The sequence below is a fragment of the Callorhinchus milii genome, unplaced genomic scaffold, assembly GCF_018977255.1.
Source record: "Callorhinchus milii isolate IMCB2004 unplaced genomic scaffold, IMCB_Cmil_1.0 Scaffold29, whole genome shotgun sequence".
In the NCBI taxonomy this organism is placed as follows: domain Eukaryota; kingdom Metazoa; phylum Chordata; class Chondrichthyes; order Chimaeriformes; family Callorhinchidae; genus Callorhinchus; species Callorhinchus milii.
Genome location: NW_024704770.1, coordinates 1,784,127 through 1,807,134, shown reverse-complemented (window position 1 = coordinate 1,807,134; position 23,008 = coordinate 1,784,127). Strand labels below are relative to the sequence as shown.

General features: G+C 46.0%; 1 protein-coding gene across 1 annotated transcript; it reads right to left on the bottom strand.

The window, feature by feature from the left end:
• Positions 1-383: 383 nt before the first annotated feature.
• On the bottom strand, positions 384-20,376 carry LOC103189821 (A-kinase anchor protein 8-like). The gene is made up of 13 exons (XM_042344699.1): positions 20,299-20,376; positions 13,750-13,797; positions 12,544-12,859; positions 10,009-10,474; positions 7,545-7,668; positions 6,857-6,894; positions 6,163-6,214; positions 5,523-5,589; positions 4,422-4,563; positions 3,753-3,858; positions 3,044-3,174; positions 1,965-2,060; positions 384-1,393 (listed from the first exon to the last, which is right to left on the bottom strand). Exons 1-13 carry the CDS (start codon positions 20,315-20,317, stop codon positions 941-943), a joined length of 2,058 nt encoding a protein of 685 aa, XP_042200633.1. The 5' UTR covers positions 20,318-20,376; the 3' UTR covers positions 384-940.
• Between the last annotated feature and the right edge of the window lie 2,632 nt (positions 20,377-23,008).

Genomic DNA, 23,008 nt, shown 5'->3' with positions numbered 1-23,008 from the left:
TCTTTCCCACCAAAGGGAAGTGGAAATCTGGAACTTCCCCTTCCTAAAAGGCTGTTGGTTCTGTCTGGATCCATTCACACGGTCCAGACTGAAGTAGGCGGATGTTTGGTAGGTCAGGAGATCAAGGGATACCGACCGGGCGAAGGCGGGTAATTGGAGTTCAGGTACAGATCAGCCGTGATCTTATAGAATGGCGGAACGGGCTCGAGGGGCTGAATGGCCTCCTGTTCCTATAGACACCCAACCCTGGTTAATGAATTCTCAGTTACAATAGTCCTGACTTATAAGGAAGATTGTGGTGTAAGGAGGGGGAGGGGGGGATAGTATTTGTTATTTCATGCATCCAAAGTAAAACACCAATGAATACAACAAAAGGCTTGTGGTTATCTGAATCCTACTGTTTATTTATAGCCTGTCTTATTACACAAAAAACAGTTGCAGGGCAAATGATAATGTTCATTTGATCTGATCTGAAAACAATTCTGGACTCGGGGGATCCCAGATTGCCTTTCCTCCCCTCCCCTTCCCATCAGATTCATGGGGTTTATGAAGATCAGTTACAGGCCCCAGTTACTGTGAACAAACAACGCTGCCAGTCCTTGTAAAGAAAGCTAAGAGAGGGGGTCAATTGACGACCATTTTAAATCACAATTACACAAAACAAGTTTTATTTATTTCTCTTTTTAAAAAAAAAGTTCTACATCAGGAGGGGGAAAAATGGACTCGGCGAAGGGGGGGAAAAAAGCCACAATCAGGTGAGAGCCTGCAGTGCAGTAGGTAACGCAAACCTACCGGCAAGTTAAACAACACACAAAACTTGTCATTAAACTAGTATAAACCTCAGGGATATAGATAGCTGGTACTTACTGGGTGGGCGGGAGCCGAGAAACAAAATCAAATGGTTTCAGCACAATTTCAGGGACAGTTTTTTTTAACTAAGTTACTCCAAATCTTCCTCATCTCCTCCCTCCAACAGCTCCTCGTCCTCCTCGTCTGTCAGAGATTCCTCGGCGGGCTCTTTGCCCATCTCTGGCTGGGCTCCCGCTCCCTTTCCCCCCACCGCTGGCTCCGCTGGCGAATCTCCCTCCCCCCCCTGCACCTCAGCTAATTCCCCTTCGGCTTCTGCCGTCTCCGCTTCTGCGTCGGAAGCATTGCCTTCGGCCGCTTCCTCTTGCTTCTCGCCCTGGTCAGTCGGGGTGGCCTCTTTCACCTCTCCATCGCCCTCTTTGGCAACGCCCTCGGCCTCTCCATCGTCGTCAGCCCCCTCTCCGGCCCCCTCGACCTCCCCACCTCCCTCTGCACCCTCCCCGGCACCTTCACCCCCTTCGCCAGCTCCGTCACCGTCTTCATCGTCCTCTTTCTCTGGATCGTCATCAGTGAAGGGATTCTCACCCTGAGGAGGAAAAGTGGGATCAGCAGAGGCAACCGCTCCTCAAAGCTTCTAACGACAATAATAATAATCCTTGAATTTGAAACAGCGCCTTACCACGCCTTCGAGGCAACTGGCTTCACGGGATATAATGTAAAAATTTATTGTATATTTTGTGGGTGAAACACGGCAGGCGATTGCGCACAGCAGTGTCCCGCAGACAGTCGTGGTTTGAAGTGACCAAATTATTATTATTTATTATAAGGATTGTTATTATTATACTGTTTTGCTGAATTGCTGGTTGGATTGACTTTTTTGACCACCGATTGTGGGTTATCCTCTGCTGCCACTCTTTAGAACTACATCCCAGAGTACCTTCGCCTCGCCCCCGCGCCCCCCGCGCCTCCTTCAAGGCACGTCTCAAGACCCTCCTCTGGTCACCCAACTCTTCCTGATCTCAACCCCCAGCTCGGGTCCAAATCCCTGACTGTCCAGCGCCGTGGAATGTCCTGCCGACGTGAAAGGCGTTGCTTAAATGTAATTTGTTTGTGGCAGCGCGCGCATCCTACAGGACCTTCCCTCGGTTCCCTGTTACCTTGTTGTACTTCTCCAGCATTGTGGAAATGTTGCGGTTATTCAAGATGCTCTTAGCCACAACAAGGCTGCCTTTCTTGGCTCGCTCAAGCATTCCCTGGTAAGGAAGACAAGAGATTAGAAGCACGTCTGCGTTTAAAAACAGCCCTTTCAAAATAAAACTCCCAATTTAATTTGCCTTCAACAGATCGCGATTTATGTACAAGCGAATAACAGATGCGTTTACTAAATTATTATATATACATATCATGCACAAATTTTGATAGCGTTATGGACAATACGTGCAAGTCGTATCAGTTTGTATCATACATGACGTGTTGTACCATATATGACTTATGTGAAGTAATGCACAAGTCAGATTTTATATGAATTAACGGCAATTGCGGATGTTACAAGTTGCACGATTATTAATATGACACATATAGATAAATTGAAGTGGATTTAATGGGCAATTCAACGGGACTTGGGCAGATGTACGACTTAGGCGATTATACGATTTATACAGATCAGACTTTTGTGAGTTTTACTGTATATTGCCATAGCAACCTGTCCGCTTCCCCGCCCAGCCAGACTCCTGCCCGCTCCCCGCCCAGCCAGGCTCCTGCCCGCTCCCCGCCCAGCCAGGCTCCTGCCCGCTCCCCGCCCAGCCAGGCTCCTGCCCGCTCCCCGCCCAGCCAGGCTCCTGCCCGCTCCCCGCCCAGCCAGGCTCCTGCCCGCTCCCCGCCCAGCCAGGCTCCTGCCCGCTCCCCGCCCAGCCAGGCTCCTGCCCGCTCCCCGCCCAGCCAGGCTTGCCCTACCATCGGCGGTCGGTCCTTCAACCTCTCTGTCCCACCCTTTGGAACTCCATCCCTTCGCCTCGCTCGCTCCCTCCTTCCTTCAAGACCCTCCACTTTGACCGCGCGCCTTCGGCCACCCTCCTAACCCTACCCTCCCTGCCCCCCTGATCTCAAAGCTCCCCCACCCCCACCAACTCAGGTCCAAATCCCTGACTGTCCAGGGCCTTGAGACATCTTCCCAACGTGAAATGCGCTCCGTAATTGTTATTTGTAGCAGGTCAAATAGGAATAACTGATGACTTACTTTGCGGTTCCTGCAATGCTGCGGTGTCCTGAGGTGCCGCATGAGATGGGTGAATTGCATAGGGACAAACAGATCACAGGCCACGCAGTGCGTCGCCTCCACCTTCTTCATGAAGTGCTCTAACCCAACATCTACAACATCCACAACAAGGACAGGCATTAACGCAACCAAAAGCATTCATTAAATTATTAATAATCATTGCATTTAATATAGTGCCTTATCACGTCATTGAGATGTTTCAAAGCACTTGACAGTGTGTAGTAAAGTGACTGCGTATTTTGTGGGCGAAACGCAGCAACCAATTGCGCCGAGTCGTGGATTGAGTGACCCAAATATATTTTTGAAGGGAAAGTGATCTGCCGATCCACTAAAAAACAGGTTGCCATGAGGCAATCCATCACCACGCTTAAAACCAATCGGAGAATCCCAATGATCCGACCTCCACGTGGAAATCCCAGAGAGATTGTTGGAATGGAATACGCGCTCCCTCTCCCTGGAGGGTCGCAGCCTGCTTACTTCATTCCGTAAAGTATTAGGTGCAGGTTGGTAAAAAGCAAAGCTTGGGGGAGCCCAGAGTGTGCGTTCGAGTAACTGCTGGAGTCTGACCAGGTAAAACCAGGTGATATTGCTGTCTGGCAAGATTTTCCGCACAACGATAAGATAATATAATAAAATAATATAATTTTTTTATAGGGATAACCTGACATACCCTGCAGTAAATCCTGGTGTTGCATCAGTTGCTTTTTCAGAATAGTTTTATCGCCAATCTTCTCACGGCGTTTCTGAGTTTTCTTAACCTTGTTTACGATGTACTCCTGAGGATTCACACACAGGTCAGTAAGCGGTAATACACCAGCCACTCTTCAAAGCTCTGATCGCTTCATGTAAACACGCAATTGTAATAACAACAACAATAATCCTTGCATGTGAGATGTCGCGCGACATCTCAAAGCGCTTCACAGAATATAGTGTAAAATGAATTGACTGTATGTTTTGAAGGCAAAATGCAGCAGCCAATTGCGCACAGCAATGTACTACAAACAGTGGTGGATTGAGCGACCATATTATTATTATTTTTTTTAATTATCATAACCCCTCCGGAAAAGCGATCCACCAATCGACTAACAACCGGGTTCCTACTAACTACGAGGTAAACAGAGGCGTGTGTGTGTGTGTGTGTGTGTGTGTGTAATAAGGAAACTTGCCTAAGGTTTCGCCCTGTTCGGGAAACTAACCCGGGTCCTCTCGCTTGCGAGGCGAGTGGTCTAACCATTATGCTACAGGACTCCACAAGAAGGTGGTTGAATAAGTTCTGCGCAAGTTGTAAAAGCGTCTAGTGTAAGCCACAAAAGGGGAAATGAATCACCAAACCACATACGTGCAAAAAGTCTTCAGCCTGGTTCTCCAGCTTGGTCCCAATGAAGGTGAAAGTTTCCTTGTGAAACTTGCTGTCCATGTGGGTATTGATCTCCTCGTCCTCAAATGTACGGAATTTACACACGGAGCAGGCGTACATTATCCTGGAACACACAGAACCCAGTGGAGAGACTCAACGTCAGATGATCATAGAATTATACAGCACAGAAGGAGGCCATTCGGCCCATCATGTCTGTGTCGGCTCTTTGAAAAGCAAACTTGTCCTCCCCAACTTCTCTCTTTAAAAGTTATCATCACATTGGCTTCCACCAGCCTTTCAGGCAATGCAACAACTCGCTGTGTGAAAAAATTTCTCCTCACCTCCCCTCTTGTTTATTTTAAATCGGTGTCCTCGGGTTACCGACCCACCCGCCCGTGGAAATAGTTTCTCCTTGCCCAATGTTTCATCCCACCCAGGAATCAACTCGCACGAGTGAGTGACCAATTTTATCTGGGGAATTGTTGGCCAGGACACCGGGAGAGAAATTCCCTTTCCTTTTCGAATAGAGGGCGAAAGCCTCAGTATTGATCTGCCAGGGACATGAAGCCTGGCCAGGTTTGAGGTCACAGGTGAAGATATGGGTGGCAGTGTTTTGTATTATTGGACCTGATGGTGGCAAATTTGCGAAGGTAAGTGAGAAAAATCTTGACATTTATAGAGCGCCTTTCAACAACAACCTGCACTTATACACCCTCCACACAGCGTCTCAGAGTGCTTAACAGTGGCGTAAACTAACTCTGAGGCCGGGGGGGGGGGGAGGTGGCCGTAAGCACAGTCGAAGAGTAAGGTTTTCAGACGGGACTTGAAAAAAAGTGGAGAGTGGGCAAAGCGGAGTGATTGAGGACGAGTGTTCCAGCGTTTCAGGGCAAACTGACTGAAAAAGCGACCTCTGATTGTGAGATGGAGCAGGAGCCCAGTGCCAGTCGAGCGGAGGTGCCGGGTGGTGGATTGGAGAGAGGAAGAGGTCGGAGAGGAGGGAGGTGCCAGGGAGTGAAGGGATTTCATATCAGGAGAACATCTCAAAGTGCCTCAAATATACCCAGTCTTGTCGTTGCTACCCACCTTTCTGCAAGACGGTCCCGGTTTTTCTTTGGTTTGTTCAATTTCTTCCTCTCTTGCATTGTTGGGACTATTTAAAGCAAAAGCATAGTATCTGGTAAGTTGCGTCTGTATTAGTAATCCAGGTACCTGCCCTCCATTAAACACTTCCACACCACAAAGATCCCAGGTCCACAACTTAAACCGTGCTATTCTGTCCAGGAATATTTTGGGACTGGAGTGATAAGAGAAAAGGCCCAAGAAGGCCCAAGAATGGAGAAACTAAGTACCCCGCCCCAGCATTGGCGAGTGGGCCTTCAGCCACTTTGCCCCACCCCCTGGAGCTTCATCCCGCAGTCCCTCCGCCTCGCCCCCTCCCTTGCCTTCTTCAAGACTTGTCTCAAGACCCTCCTCTTCGACCATGCCTTTGAACACCCTCCTCCCCTCACTGCCCTCCGCAATCCCCGATCCTGACCCCCAGCTCGGGTCAGAAACATCTCCCGATGTGGAAGGCGCTATACAAATATAATTTTGTTGCTGTTGTTGAGGGAGGGAGTAGTAGATTCAGACATAGAGGTGGGAGGGGGGCAGAAAGGTTAAGAGCTGTGAAATGATGCATTAGGGACAGAGGAGGATTTACAGATAACCAAAACAATGTTCTTACAGCGCTTTGGTTTCTTTTCTTCCCTTTCAGTATATTCCTTGTCCTCACCCATCTGGAAATCAAACACAGACAAGATAGGCATAAATCCGAACTCCTGATTAAACAATCAGCCTGGGAGAGGCAGCCTAAACGGTCAGGTGGAGAGAACTGCAGCATATACACCAACTCACTTGTTTGAATGTGAATCACGCTGAGGTTACTGCTCTACACAAGGAGAGTAATAATAATCCTTGCATTTGAAATAGCGCCTTATCACATCGTTGAGACGTCTCAAAGCGCTTCACAGGATATATGAATTGACTGTATATTTTGTGGGCAAAACGTGGCAGCCAATTGTGCAACACAGTGTCCCACAAACAATCGTGGATTGAGTTACCACATTATTATTATTTATTTAAGGGGATTATTACCCGCAGAAAAACACCTTATCAGGTCTTCGAGCCGCCTCAAAGCGCTTCACAGAATATACTATAATGTGAATTGACTGTATATTTTGTGGCCGAAACATGGCAGCCAATTGCGCACAGCAGTTTCCCACAAACAGTGACCAAATTATTATTATTATTATTTTTTACTCCCTTACGGAGCACGTCAATGATCTGATTTAAGGACAGTTTGATCTGAGATATATTTCTGAACAGAACCAGGAAACAGGCAAGATTTGATGCCTTTTAAGGAGAAAAGCAGGACTTACAGCACCATCTCCAGATTCATCTCCATCTCCGTCATCTTCTGCAGAGAATAAAGGAGCACATGTCACACACACACCACCAATTCAGTTAAACATACATTTAAGTGAGTGCATCAACTTAAAGTCATATCCATTACTAACAGTATCACAACAGCTTGCAAGCAACAGCCCCGAGCGCACTAACTAATACGTGCAGAGAACTCCAATATCATGGATTGAGTCTTTTAACTCCCCCCAAAAAAGCTGAACATTAAAAAGGACCCTTGAAGCTCATAATAATCCTTGAATTTGATATAACACCTGCGGCAAAACAAATAGGACGTCTTCGATACACCTCAAAGCGGTTCACAAATATACTGTAAAGTGAATGGACTATATTTTGTGGCCGAAATGCAGAAGTGTCCCACAAACAGTCGTGGATTGAGCAATTTATTATTATTTTTTTTTTGGAAGGAACTATTACCCCCGGAAAAGTGATCCGCCAATCGACTAACAATTGGGTTCCTACTTACTGCTAGATAAACAGAGGTGGGTGTGGAGTAAGGTAACTTGCCCAAGGTTTCGCCCTGCCCAGCAATCAAACCCAGGTCGCACACTTGCGAGGCGAGTACTCTAACCACTGAGCTGCAGGATTCCAAGCTTAACAGATTACAAGCTTAAAAAAACCCTCCCAATTCTTATCGAAATGTACCTGCGTCCGATCCATCACCATCTTCAGTTTTCACATATTTGCTGTCGGGTTCATCGGGACTGTTTGTAGACTGCTTTCTTTTCCGACCAAATCCAATGGTCTTGCCCCCGTTATTTACTCCTTTCTTTTGGCACAAAGGTCAAAATTAGCCCGATTCCTAGCAAAGGTTCCAACATTCAGACACTTTATTAATGCACTCTTAAAAAACGTAGCTTGGCATGGGGAGGGGGGGGTGGGTTGCCACAGCAATACTTACACAAGGTTATTACCCCCAACATCTAACACTCTCCAGCAGCTAACAATGTTGCCTCTGAGATCATTTGAGTGAGCGGTCATTCCCCAAATTCATTGGCCACAGGTCCATACAAGACCACACTCATACCTTAGAATAACCCTATCCTGTTATGAGCCGATTTCCATCTCCCACCCTCCACCACCACTCCTCCCAACCCAAAGCCCAGAATATACTAAGAACATTTCTTCAATAAGACAAGACTGATAAATATTGGAAAAAAAAGCAACACCGCCATCAAGATTTGGGGGATCTCCAGTTCACTGCTAAATCACTACATTTCAGGACTGTCATTACAAGCCATTTACTGTTTGTTTTGTAGCCATGGAAGTCAGAAACAGTGATCAAATCTATAATGTGCAGACAAACACACAAACACACACACACACTCGCCATGAAGTGCCAATATATCTGAGACTTGCTTATAATATTGCAATCTAGTGACTGCTGAACAGCATTCTGCCTCCAGAGAGTGAGCACTGAACTCTGTAAAATGGAAACTTTCTATTAAGTGCTTCCATTTTGTCAGTCCTAGCCGGAACTGTGTCACTGTTGGCCTTTTGACATTGTATTATGCGCCAGACTACTGTTTTTAAAAGGATACCGAACAAACATTCAGCCATTTCTACAGAACAGATGGGACACAAACATGAAAAAAGACCCGAAAGGTCAATTAATCACTTGGGTCCACCATTGCACGACGAAAAGTAGGTATATGAGAAAAGAGTCTGTAGCCCCAGTTAAGCAGAAAAGCTAAAATCTACATATCAAGAATAATGGTTACGTTCTAAAATCCTCTCAAAGCGGATCACTTGCACAGAAACCGAATCCTTTATCCAGAGCAAGATGGGTGAGGATTGTCACAGCTATTACTACAGTGAACAGATGACCAGAGAATGAGCCAGCAGATTCTATACTGGACTAAGACCAAAATAATAATAATAATAATTCTTGCATTTGATACAGCGCCTTATCACGTCTTCGAGACGTCTCAAAGCGCTTCACACAATATACCGCAAAGCAAATTGATTATATATTTTGTGAGCAAAACTCAGCAAACGCAAGGATTATTGTATTATTATTGATAACCACAAACAATGTGAGCAAGACAGTCCTCATCTCAAACCTCATAACTGCCTTGCAACTATCATGTAGCATAGGTTTAAAAACAATGCAGTCTTAAGAACTGGTTCTGCCCCACTGTCTAATATTTAACGTAGCAGAATTCAGACTACCAGTAGAGCATGTTTTTCTGAATACGGCTTGAAATTAAAATGAGAAGCAATACTGCAGCTTTAGCATTTACCCTTGAGAGCAATTTCAACCAGAACAGCACCCTCACATTGCGAGACAGCACCCTATAAGCTCCAGTTATTAAAGCAGCAATAACTATCTGTTGTTATATAAATTTAACTCTTAACTCAGCTCTTAAAAGAAAACTATCACCAAATATTTTGATCGCAGTTTTAAAAGATTCCATACAACCAAGTCATCTGTATTTTTAAGGTTACTTGGGACCTTTAGCTATTAACGGCAAGAGGAAAGCAATAGGAGAGAGGAAAAAGATTCCACTGCTGAAAGCGGTTAAATATTTATGATTAGATATTTACATCCCGAAGAGTTTATATTGGAAAACATTCAATTAAGAAATGTTCACCTTCAAATCCAAGATAACATCTTATTCCCTGATCTTAAGTTGGTACAGTTCGGTTGCAGAGTAAATATACACTAGGGGTATGATTTGTAATCAGACTTTATTGCACTTCCCAGTTTTGTAGACTTTGGTTTAGTTTACTTGACTTGAAGATTCACTTAACTTGATCATCTAACTGTACGATAACCAACCTTCACATAAGGCAGCCGTTACGAGCCACGATTGAAAGCAAACTAAGACATTTAGCACTTTGATTCTGTACTATTTGAAACACTGGGAGAACCATTAGAAGTCAGAATTTGGAAAAAGACAGCTGAAAGATCAGCATTTACATCAAGTCTGCTGTTTTGAAAGAAATAAAAACCTGTTAAAATAATAATAATAATAAAAACAAAGAAAAAGAAAAAACATGGATGACCCTTCTTCTTGCGAAGGTTTACTCTCCACTCCCCTCACTTTACCTATTTGTTACTGGATTCAAATAAAATTTAAAAAAAGTATTAAAGAAAGGTACTTACGACTTTGCCTCGAATCCTTTCTCTCCTTCGCTGTCTGCCACCTCCTAAAGGTCTTCCCGATCCCTGACCTCTGAACAGGTCCATGGGGATTATGTTTGGGGAGAAGAGCGATGGGAGGTTCCTGGCGGGGGCGGCGTTGGGGCCCCGGCCTCCCATTGACAGCTCATTCCAGCGTGCAGACATTCGCCCGGAACCTGGTGACATGAAGGGGTCGTTCCGATTGGCTCGGTTATACGGAGGCCGGTCTCTAGACCAGTTCTGGCCCCGGTGGTAAGAGGGGCCGTATAGGTCACGTCGGTTCTGGTACGGATCGTGGCGAGTCTCGTAGGAGCTGTCGTAGTGGTCATACCGACCTCCGTAAGAATCGTTACGATTAGGTCCGTATTCACTGTAACCGTAGCCAGATCTGTACAGATCCTGGTCATTCAGTGAAGACCTGGAGTCGTAGGACTCATAAGGTGCATACCTGTAAAAGTCGCACAGCAAGTAAGGAATGTGGTCAGTAGCTGGTCAGAACCATGGCACAAGTCCGCCATCAAGTGACAGCAGACTAAGAACGAAACAGCATAGATTTCAGCCAATGACATTTTAGCTCATCACATTTTCTATGCGTCTGCAGTGTGTAAATAAAAAGGTCTGGCTGAAATGGCCATCCTTTCACGAGTTTTACTAAACCTCTGATTGCAACAGTGGAAGTGGGCCACTAAAAACTGAAAACCTTTAACAATTTTTGCACGCACCCCTCAGAAACGAGCACGGTCCATCCGATTTTTAGGAAGGCTGTAAAATGTGATTCGTCACTTATTTCTATGTAGGCATTGTGAGAGTGTTGTAATTTAGCCCAACGGCAAAATCTATCAGCTTCTTTGGAGTTTTAAATTCATGTCACTTCAACCTTTTGCGCATTCAAGCGCCTTCAAATGACAACTGACCAACAGAGAACGCAAGTTTGTCTCCTTAGCAATTAATATATCCACCACACGCATGCTTTACATTATGCTTCTCAACAGCCAAAGTAAATAAATACTGGGTAACTGTCCCACCATATTACCGACATACCAATAAGCACACGTGATTGGAAGCGGCTACCGATACAGAATGGATCACCCCATTTTCCAGTTCAAGCTAAAACAATATTACACTGCACTCGCTGCCAGTACTTTCGCTCAGAATGAGATTAGAACACGTTTAAACAGTCTGAATCAAGAGAAATGTCGTTGGGAAAGGTTAGGACCAGCAATGTATAATACATCGGCCTGGTTCGGAGTCACTATTGGATCGGCTTGTAACCTGGTAATAAATAAATCAGGGCATTGGGGCGCCCCCAGTGAGTGCATGGGAGGAATAAAGAGAGCAAAACTATTGACTTTCCAAATAATCGGGGTAAGGGCATTGCTCACTCTAGTCAGTGTCTCAAATTTCCTATATTAATTTGACAGCCATTTCCTCTGACGTAGAAAGGATGAAAGACGTACACTAAATCTAGAAAGGAACTAGTACACTATACCCCCCCCCCCACCCCTTCTCCCCACCAACAGCAACTAGGATTGAAGTACGAGAGTGAACTCAAACACACTGGTTTAAGGGATTAATCCCCAACGATGGTTGCCAATTCTACAAGATAAAGCTTGAAAATGTTCTCTTGGCATCCTTCAAAGATGAAGGTCACCTTCCCAAGATACCACCGAGTTCCGAAACTTCAAGACGCTTTATTTCATTCTAATGAGCACACCGGGAATAAAAATGAGCCTTAGGCCAATGATATTATACAGTCGAGAGCAAAAAGAGATTATTAGTCCACATCAATGATCTAAATAGTTAAGAGCTACTGAAATTGTCTTCTGCACACAAGATTTGAACTTATTTACAAGTAAAAATATTTAAAACAGCTACAGTTCAAGAGTTTTCCCTTCAAGGTCTAATCTTATTTAATCATTTGTTTGGATCTTATTGATCCAGTTAGTCAATCATCACTTCTGATTCCCAACAACCACCACTGTTGATCGATTTGAATTCTTTATTCCAGTGGAATATTTTGCTTTGACCACATTACTACCTACATTCCCACTGCAACACTATTACTACCTGCAATGCCTCAGTGAAATGGTCAATAAAGTTCAAATAATACACCACAGGGAGACTTATTCACACCACCTCTAACCAAAACCTCCATATCATCGAGTGTAACTTCCTACTTCACATCTCTCTTTAAATACAAGCAACTCCCTTAATGCCTATTTATTCTACCCTGAACGAACAAGGCCAAAACACCATCACCACCTACCTCATCGTTAGATGAAGCAATAATCACAGCCAAGATTCAATGTACAATAAGACATTTAAGATAAGCACCTCAAGTCCGTGAAACAAACATTCTTGTGAAGATGCGCCAGAATTTGAAAATTAGCTGTTAAAATGCTTTGCACAAATTTACTTTTAAACCCATTTACTGAAACTCTCGAGGAAGAACACAACTGTCATTTCTGTGAAGGAAACGTGTTCTTGTCTGGAGTGCGATGCCTCACGGGAACTTACTCTTCTTCCTGTTTGTACTGGCGTCCCACGAAATACCTGTTTTCATCGTAAGACTCTTGGTAAGGCTCCTGGTACTGCTCCTGATACGGTTCTTGGTAGGACTCCTGATAGGTTTCCTGATATGGCTCTTCTTGCGTCTGGTTTTCAGTCTCCAGCTGGGACAGCATGTCCAAGCGTTGGTTGATTTTAGCAATGATCGTATCCGTAGCTACATTTTTTGGAGGTTCCCAGGTATTGCTGCCAGCATTGTAGCCGTAGTTTGTATCAGAACAAGGTATATTATCCTGGGTGTAGCTGTAATCATAACCATCATATCCTAGGAGCAGAAGCACACAAACTTGGGTTAGTCTCAAGTCCCTCCTCTTCATCGGGCCTTCAGTCACCCTCCTACCCTCACCTTCTCTACCCTCCATCCCTCCTGATCCCAACCCCAAGGTCGGATCCGAAGCTTAACTGTATAGCGCCTTGGGACATCCTCCCAACATGAATGGCAATGTAATCTGCAAGTGTTATAGAAACATAGAATCATACAGCACAAAAGGAGACCGTTCGGCCCATCGTGTCCGTGCTGGCTCTTTGAAAGAGCTGTCGAAATTAATCCCATCCCCGCTCTCTCTCCCCTTAGCCCTGTAAATTTGTCTTCCCCAAATACCTATCTAAGTGTTGGCCAGCTATTACGTGAAAAGTTATGGTGGCTATAATTTCCCACGCTCAGCACCAAGTTTCAAGTCGCACGAAGCAAGCCCGAGTTTGCTGATCGGGAAAGATCCTAGAGATGGGGTGAAGGCGAGGACCTTGACATCAATTCATTGGAAAACAGGAAGACAGTGGAACCTGGCAAGAATAATTTGGTGCAGTAATTGGAATGGGCACAGGTGAATGAGCTGAAGATTCTGGGTGGTGGAACTACGGAGACTGGCAAGGAGTGCACTACAGAAGTCGAGGCAGGAGGTAACAAAGACGTTTTGTCTGAAATAGGAATGGGGGAGGCAAGGTGGAAAATGCCAAGGATAATCACCCATTACAAAGATTTCCAGACAATAGCATCAAGCAGTTTCTTAAATGTTTCCAGTACTTTGGCCTCAACTTAAAACAAAGAATCAAATAGAATTGATCAACCAGCAAAAAGCTATAAACACCACAAAACACAGTGAAATGGCAATCGTGCTTCTAACCCACACTATGACAAACAAAAATAAAACTTACGTTGAGAATTGGTTGCTCCGGTATTCCAAGCACCACTGGCATCGTAACCTGTAGCAAAAACACAAACAGAGAAGGGTTCATTGAAGGGTTCAATGGCTTAAAGACTCGATACACCCAAAATATGGATTTAACTAAACAGATGACAACGTTTCCATCTATATCACCAGGCACGGTGAAACTGTCGTCAAGTTTCCTTACTCCACGCGCCTTTGTTTACCTAGCAATAATAATAACTCAAAAATATTTTGCTCACTCAATCAACGAGTTCCCTTTTATGTTACCCGCTAATCTCTTTGCCCCTCTTATTTCCTTTTTCAGATCTTCTCTGTACTTTCTATATTCTATTTGATTTTTCTTCTGTAGTTTGGACCTGACATTTATAATAATAATAATCCTTGCATTTGATATAGCGCTTTTCACGTCGGGAGGACGTCCCAAAGCGCTTCACAGAACATACTGTAAAGTGAATTGACTGTATATTTGTGGGCGAACGCGGCAGCCAATTGCGCACAGCAATGTCCCACAAACAGTCGTAGATTGAAAATGACCAATTTATTATTGTTTTTGGTTTTGGAGGGATTATTATTAGGCTCTGTGTGGAGTAAGGAAACTTGCCCAAGGTTTCGCCCTCTGCCTGGAATTGAACTCAGGTCTCTCGCTTATTTATCATAAGACACCTTTTTCTGTTTTATTTTAATCCCAATTTCCTTATTCATCCAGCGAGGTTTGGATGCCCCACCTTTCCCTTTTGCGGGAATCTATTTGTTCTATCCCCGAACTATCTCCTCCTTGAAGGCTTCCCATTGCTTGTTAGCTGTTTTACCTGCTAATCTTTCTTTCCAGTCCACTTTGGCCAGGTCCCTTTTTAACTCATTGAAATTAGCCCTCTTCCAGTTGAGTATCTTCACCCGTCATTGCTCCTTGTCCCTTTCCATAAGTACTCTAAAACCTAATGATGTTGTGATCACTGTTGTCCAGATGCTCTCCTACTGAAACCTGCTCCACTTGCCCCACTTCATTCTCCAGAACTCGATCCAGCACTGCTTCCTTCCTCGTTGGACCGGAAATATGCAGATCCAGAATATTATCCGGCACCCATTTCAGGAATCCTTCCCCCTCCTTGCCCTTTACACTGTTATTTTGCCAGTCTTTGTTAAGATAATTGAAGTTCCCCCATTATCACTACTCTATTCATTCAGCTCCCATTCCTGCCCTTGTTTGAGTCAGGTCTCCGTTATTGCCACTGCATCATAACCCCACGTGGCAACTTGAGCCGCAGCTCACCAATCTTATTTGTCACACTCCGTGCAATTACGCTTATGCACTCCGAGTCCGACTTAGTCTGTTTCTCCCGCCTAATCCCTCCTTTTTCTGGATTACTCCTGATTACACTGCTATTTGTCTCTCCCAGCCCTCTATCTGACGTGTTTATCCTCTCTAATGCCACATCTCGATTCTCTTCCCCCCTCAAAATTAGTTTAAACCCTTCCTCACAGCACGAGTTAACCTCCCTTCGACCACCGTGGTCCCAACCCTGTTCAGGTGTAACCCATCCACCTTGTGCAGGTCCCACCTGCCCCAGAAATGGTTCCAATGATCCAGGAACCTGAAGCCCTCCTTTCTGCACCATTTCTCCAACCATACATTCATGTGTTTGATCCTGCTGTTTTGATATTCGCTTACACCAAGCACTGGAAGTAATCCAGAGATCACCACCTTTGAGGTTCCCTAGTTTTTTCCCTAGCTTCTGATACTCTCCCTGTAGGATCTCAGCCCTCTTTTCCGTATGTCATGGATCCCATTATGGACCACGACTTCTGGATGTTCCCCTTCCCCCTGTAGAACGTTTTGCACCTGTTCCGTGATGTCTGGCACCAGGGAGCCAACATACCATGCGAGAGTCATGTCTTTGGTTGCTAGTCTATTCTTTTCACCATTGTGTCCCCAATGACAATTGCATTGACACTCTTCCCTGTGCATCCATTTACTTTTGACTCGCCTACACAGAGGTGTCATCACCCTGACCGGTATTCAGTGCAGAGAACCGGTTTCTCTCCATACAAGTTTGTCGGATCAATGACTAAATGCAAGTAATATGAATAAAACGTGCCACTGAATCATACAAAGAGGGTACCAGGTTTAATCTGACATCCAGAATTACATGATCTCACATGGTACAATAATCCTTTCTTCAATATGCATGCATGTTTTGCACCAATGGTTCCGCTCTTATCCCACTCCCAAGATTAGCAACCGAGGTAACAGAAATTGTTCCATCTAGCACAGTAAAACAAGCATTAAAAAAATGAGGCCAAAAATAAATAATAATAATTTGGTCACTCAATCCTCAACTGTTTGTGGTACACTGCTGTGCGGAATCGGCTGGCACGTTTCACCCACAAAACACATAATCATTACACCTTAGAGTGTATCTTGTGAAGCACTTTAAGATGTCTTGATGACGTGATGAGGCGCTATATCAAATGCGATGATCAATATTATTGAATAAGCCTGATCACTGCCACAAACCAGTGGTTGTTCTATCATGAATACTGGAAACATTTAAGAAACCTTTGCTCGTTCTACACTACAACAGAATGCCACATATGCGTAGGGTTGTCTGCATGTGGCATTCTGATGCCAACAAACATTTTATAGTTGGCCGCAGTTACAAGATACTCAATATACCTGTGCTGCGCAACTCTGAACTGGCAACACAGGGTCAAGCGTTTCCTAAACAACACAATACAATACATTGTAAGACGAGAGACCGGAACAGAGATAAAAACCTCAGGAAAATAAAAGGAGAGGAAGTCAGAGCAAAAAAGAGAGGAAGCAGGAAAGAGACAGAGAAAGTTTGGGTCAGAGAGGAGATTAGAGAACAGATGACAGGCACAATGTCGTACTGTAGTTAATGGATGTTTTTGACCAGTAATATAGCAAATCTGTATTCTAATAATCTATTATCAGATTGACTGTGGGACTAGCTCCAATTAAATAATAATCCTTGCACTTTATGTAGCGCCTCATCACATCATGAAAAAGCGCTGCACAGGATTTACTGGAAAATATAGTGACTATTTGTAGGGGAAGTATTTGTACGCAACTTGCTTTCACATAGCGCCCTTCGGAGCGCTTAGAAACAAAAGTGACAACAAAGTCACATGAATAGCCACAGGAACTTTTGGCCGTCATTATTAATTGATTATTATTATATATTATATCATTATCAGTGCTTCTAATTGATACAAAGGCACATGCCTAGGAAGCAAAAATAATGCATTGCACAATGGGTTATGATGTTATAATGAGTCCACAAAAAATGGCCACTGATGCCACGTTAAATCCCACAATGATGACATTGACATCACTTCCGTTGTATTATGTGCAAGCGGAGGAAGTGACATCAGTGGAGATGATAACCCATCAAGCTTTTTGTAATTAGGGTTTCAACCCTTTTTTAACCTGGAAATACAGGCAAGTCAGTGCTGGAATATCCTACATCCAATACTGTACAGGTCCAGAGACAACAACAACAAATCACATTAGTATAGCGCCTTTAACATCAGGAAGACATCCCAAAGAGACATGCGTATTCTAATGAGATTGCCCTGTGGTATCAAGACAGGACTGCTGGTTCATCTTCCCTTCGTTGATAGGAACTAATGGACTAATGACCTTACTTACTTACACACACCAAAATAATCCACTTTTTGGAGAAAATCATTAACCATTCACCAATGACATTTTCAACTGGAGGCACTGAAACATTTGTAGTCTCAATCAAGCAGTAGACATGACAGAGAGAACTGCCAAAAGTCATATCTCAACAGCACAACTTAGATAATAATCCTTGCATTTGATATATTTGCATCATGTCTACGAGCCGTCTCAAAGTGCTTCACAGAATATACAGTAAAAAGAACTGAAATCGTGGGCGAAATGCGGCAGCCAAATGCGTCCCACAATCATGGATTGAGTGACTGAATTATTATTACATACGTACATTACGTATGTCTCTCTCCGTGCATGTGCATGTCCCTCTCTCTCTCTCACTCTCTCTGCGTGTGTGTACCCCCACTCTCTCGCTGTACATGTCTCTCAAGCGCTCAGTGTCTCATAGGGCCCTTGAAGCACTTTGCATGGGTAAGAGCGTTACACAAGCATGCAGCCATTGCATACCAACCACCCAGACACACACAGCGGGTTGTTTGCCTTAATTGACTATAAGGTTGTCTTAATTAGATGTCACTATAATAAATCTAATAAGTAGTGATGTCTGGAAGTAACCGACAATAAGTGACCAGAGTCATAGTTAATGATTTTGGATGGCCAGATCAAAATGAGTGTTTCGGATCCTTCCTATTTATTCAAATGTTTTAATATGCCTGAAGGTAAAAATTGTCAGCAAACATTGAATTTCTGGCAATCACAATCTGTGGGTGGGGGGACTGGCGTGTCTGATAGCACAAGCTGGCTTTGGTGCTGTGGCCTGCATGCACCTGCATTAAACTCTGTACCTCTATCACATCAGTTCTAGCCAGGCTCCACATCACCAAACGTATTAATTTCCAGATCCTCACTCTCATCTTCAAATCCTTTCATGCCCTGGCACCTCCCTACCTGCTTACTCCCCAATCCACTACCCGCTGCCTCCACTCAACCGGCTCTGGTCTCCTGCTTGTTCCGTCACCCCATCGGCAGCCACACTTTCAGCCACTGTGCCCTGAAACTCTTCCTCTATCCCTTCCCCATCATCAGGACACGCCTGAAGACCTTCCTCTTCGATCTTGCCTACGGTCATCTCCCCTGGCTCAGCGCTGTGCTCTACCACTGTCAAGCGCTCTTGAGGGGGGAGGCGCTATAAACCACTAAGCCTCCCAAGCGAGAGGACCCGTGTTCCATTCCCGGACGGGGCGAAACGTTGGGCAAGTTTCCTTGCTCCACGCCTGCCTCTTGTTTATCCACCAGTAAGAAGGAAGTAGGTCGTCAGTCGATCGGCGGATTAGGTTTCCGGGGTAATAATAATAATAATCCTTGCATTTGATATAGCGCTTTTCACGTCGGGAGGACGCCCCAAAGCGCTTCACAGAACACACTGTAAAGTGAATTGACTGTATATTTGTGGGCGAACGCGGCAGCCAATTGCGCACAGCAATGTCCCACAGACAGTCGTGGATTGAAAATGACCAATTTATTATTGTTTTTGGTTTTGGAGGGATTATTATTAGGCTCTGTGTGGGGTAAGGAAACTTGCCCAAGGTTTCGCCCTGGAATTGAACTCGGGTCTAATAATCCCCTTCCGAAAGAGAAATAACAACGTGGTCGCTCGATCCAGGGCGGCCTGTGGGGTGGCTGCCGCGCACCATCGGCCGCCGTGTTCGTTCGCCCCCCACCCCCCCACCACCACCCCAAAAAATAACGAGTCAGTTCACGTTACAGCGTATTCCGCGAAGCGCTTTGGGAGACGTCTCGAAGGCGAACGCGAGGACGACGACGATGATGATTATTATTATTGATAATAATAATAAAAAAGGTGACGTGCGGCTACTTGGGGGGGGGGTGGGGTGGCGGGGGAGGGGGGGGGTGGCTAGCGTTTGGGCTACTGACGGGGCGGACTTTGTGGCTTCGCGCCCGCCCGCCCGCCCCGGGAGGCCGCCATTTTGTGGCGTCTGAAGGGGGGGGTAAGAGAGAAAAAAAAAGGCGGTCCGGTCCGGTCGGTCGGGAAAGACCCGGAACGCCAACCGCCGCCGATCGAGAAGAACCGGAGCCCTTTACGACTCCACCCCACACACCCACCCTCTCCCCGAACGGATGAATTCACGTCGACGCCTCACCGGGCGCGGCGGCGGCGGCCGTGGCGGGTGTGCGGGGGGGGGGGAAGGGGGAAAGGGGGGGGGGGGGGGGGAGAAAAAGGGAAAAAAAAACGGTCGCCATTGACCCGCCCGTTTTTTTTCCGTTTTTTTAAAAAAAATGAATCGCGAGGACGACGCCTTCCGCTTTCTGAGGAGAGCGGTTGTTCTTCGGTCGCCCGAGAAATAGAATTTTTTTTAAAAAAAAGAAACCGTGCGCGGCCGTGAAATATAATAACGCGGTCACTCGATTAAAAATTTTTTTCCCTTTTTTTTTAATTAAAAAAACCAAGCGTGAGGGGACGGCGGGGGCGTCGCGTCGCGCGAAGGCCTGGAGGTAGGCCGCGGGCGAACCAGCCCCGCGCCCGGTGACTGACAGGCCCGCCAGGCCAATCGGGAGCCGGGGACCGACCAGCTGACCTGCCATCCGGCCAATCAGCTGCGAGCAGGAGAGCGCAGAGAGAAAGGGGGCGGGATCTCCAGCGGGCAGCACGTTAGTCTGCCCTCCGCCGCCGCCGCCGCGAGCGCGCGCGCGCGAGCTCTCCCCTTCGCTTCGCCCCTCCGTCCGGCGCCGTTTTTTTTTCCCCCCCCCCCTCCCTCGGTGGGGTTTTTTTGTGATTAAAAACCGCTCGGACCGAAAGCGGAGCGAGAGAAAGAGAGAGAGAGCGACGTTCTTTTTATCCCCTCCAAACCTGACCTGCGTAGTGGGAGTCCATCGTCGCGGCTGCCGGACGATCCGAAAATTAAACCGCGTCGCTAAGGGGGAAGGTGGGGGGGGCGGAAGGAAGGGGGGGGAACTGGTTCCGGAAGTCCCGCCCCCCACACACCTTTCTCCACGCTGATTGGTCATCCGAAGCACCGACGTTACCCCCTCCCCCCCCGAGTGAAAGCTGCTGTCCGATTCGCTATCCCCGGCCGTCAATCAACGGCTTCGGCCACTGCGGATCAGCAGCAACGTTGATGAACGTGAATGATAATAATGTCAACAACAATAATAATGATAATAATAATCCTTGTATTATTATTATTATTATTTGACACAGCGCCTCGTCACGTCTTCGCAGTGTCTCGAAAAGCAGGTCACGGGATACACCGTAAACTTAAATTGGTGGTATATTTTGCCCAATTGTGCCCAACGCTGTCCCGCAAAACAGTCGTGGGATTGGAGTGACCCATTATTTTTTAAGCAGTTATTACCCCCCCCCCGGAAAAGCAATCCACCAACCCCCTACTTACTGCTCGGTAAACAGGCGTGTAGAGCAAGGAGATTTACCTAAGGTTTCGACCCGCCCGGGAATCTAACCCTCGGGTCCTCTTGCTTGCGAGGCAAGATTTGACTAATGCAAAGTATGAGGAATGCAAAACTTGAGTAGAATATAAATTCTGGGCACATTATACAACTTAGGCAACTACATGATTTGTATAGATTCAACTCATGCAAGTTTTGATGTCTGAAAATATCTCACAGGGCTTCACAGGGTTTTGTATACAGTGAAAACTCCAATGTAAAAGGGCTCAGTGACACGTTATCCAGAGAGGCAAGATAGGCATATACATAATGCTGGAATATTGATAGCATAATGATAAGTGGTAGTGGCACAATTGTGTAATGTAATAAAATCTTTGTATTTGATACAGCACCTTATCATGTGGTCGAGACAGCTCAAAGTTCTTTACAGGATGTACTGTAAAGCGTTGCAGTGTGTATTTTGTTGCCACAAATGTGGCAGCCATTTTGCACACAATGTCCTGCAAACTATCATGACCATTTAAAAATAACCATTTTTATCTAACTTGTAAGCTCTGATATCAAAACAGCTCAAAGCGCTTAACAGGGAATTACAGTAATGTGTAGCAACTGTGTATCTGTAGCTGAATAAGGCAGCCAATTTGCATACAGCAAAGTCCCAAGTCCAACCACGAAGTGAATGATCAATTACTCTGGAGGATTGCCAGTCAGCAACCAAAGAGAAACTCCTTCCTACTTTGGAATACTTACAGGATCATTAATGTCTGCCTGAACAGGCAGGTAGAACTTCAACTTCTATCAAAAATAACCGAGCTAACTTATGTTTATTACTATGGGGTCTTTGTTTGGTCCAGGACCAGCCCTCTACCCAATAAGGGAGCACTCTGGTCTCCCATTTCAGTTCTGTTCATGGGCGTTACCGAAAATGTGAACCTATCTTTCTGGATCAGATTCTCATAACTTATTATAACACAACACGTAAGACATTTGCAAACACTGTATGTTTCAGCCAAACTCAAAATACATTGTAGGTATTTACCCATAAACTATACAGTAAATCATTTGAAGGGCTTCGATTTGGATAGCTCTTTTCAAAAAGCAGGCACACACACGATGGGCCAAATAGCCTCCTTCTGTGCAGTATAATTCTATGATTCTATGAGACGTTCAATGGCCTGATGAGATTTTACACCAAACTAGCTGTACACATTAACAGTTCTGCTTGTAACCAAAGGATTGACTATGGAATGCAGATTGACACACAGACAGACATTTCGTCTTTATACGCTGCTGGGACAACTCCTGTGGGAGGACTCCTTTAGTATATTTTCCCTTAATCGCTCTCTGTCTCTCTCAGTCTCAGTCCCTCTCCCTCTCTCTTGCTCAGTCTTGAACCACGAAGAACGGAAATGTTCCGGGTTTGATACCACTCGTCCGTGTGGCGCTAACTGATCTCATCTCAGTTGGATGCAGTTGGCTGTAATAATTTTCACGTGAATAATAATCCTTGCATTCGACGTTAAGCGCCTCGAGGCGTCTCGAAGGCCCTCCGCGGAATATCCTGCGAGGTGAATCGACTGCAATAATGTTGTCGGTTGACTGATATGTAATCTCACTGACATTTGTTGATGTCGTCGTTGTTGTTGTTGTTGTTGTTGATCCGGCAAGCTCTGCCGCTGCTTGTCCAGCTAGGAACAGCCCGCCCGGCAGGGGTTGGGCTTGCGGGGTTGATATGTCTCCCTGCCGCCCCCCCACCCACGCCCCCCACCACCCCAGACCCCAGTGACTGGTCTGCCCTCCCAAGTCCTGCTTTGGAGCCCACGTGAGCGAGTTACGCGCGCTGGCCGGTCGACGTGCTGACGTTGCACGCGCGCGAACGTCACATGCCGTCGCCCCACTCGCCGGGGCCAGGACGGCCTGTGACGTCGCGCCCACGTGAGCGAGTTCCGCGCGCCGGCCGGTCCACGTGCTGACGTTGCGCGCGCGCGAACGTCAGGGCGCGAACGTCACATGCCGTCGCCCCACTCGCCGGGGCCAGGACGGCCTGTGACGCCGCGCCCACGTGAGCGAGTTCCGCGCGCCGGCCGGTCCACGTGCTGACGTTGCGCGCGCGCGCGCGCGAACGTCAGGGCGCGGGTGTCACATGTCGTCGCCCCGC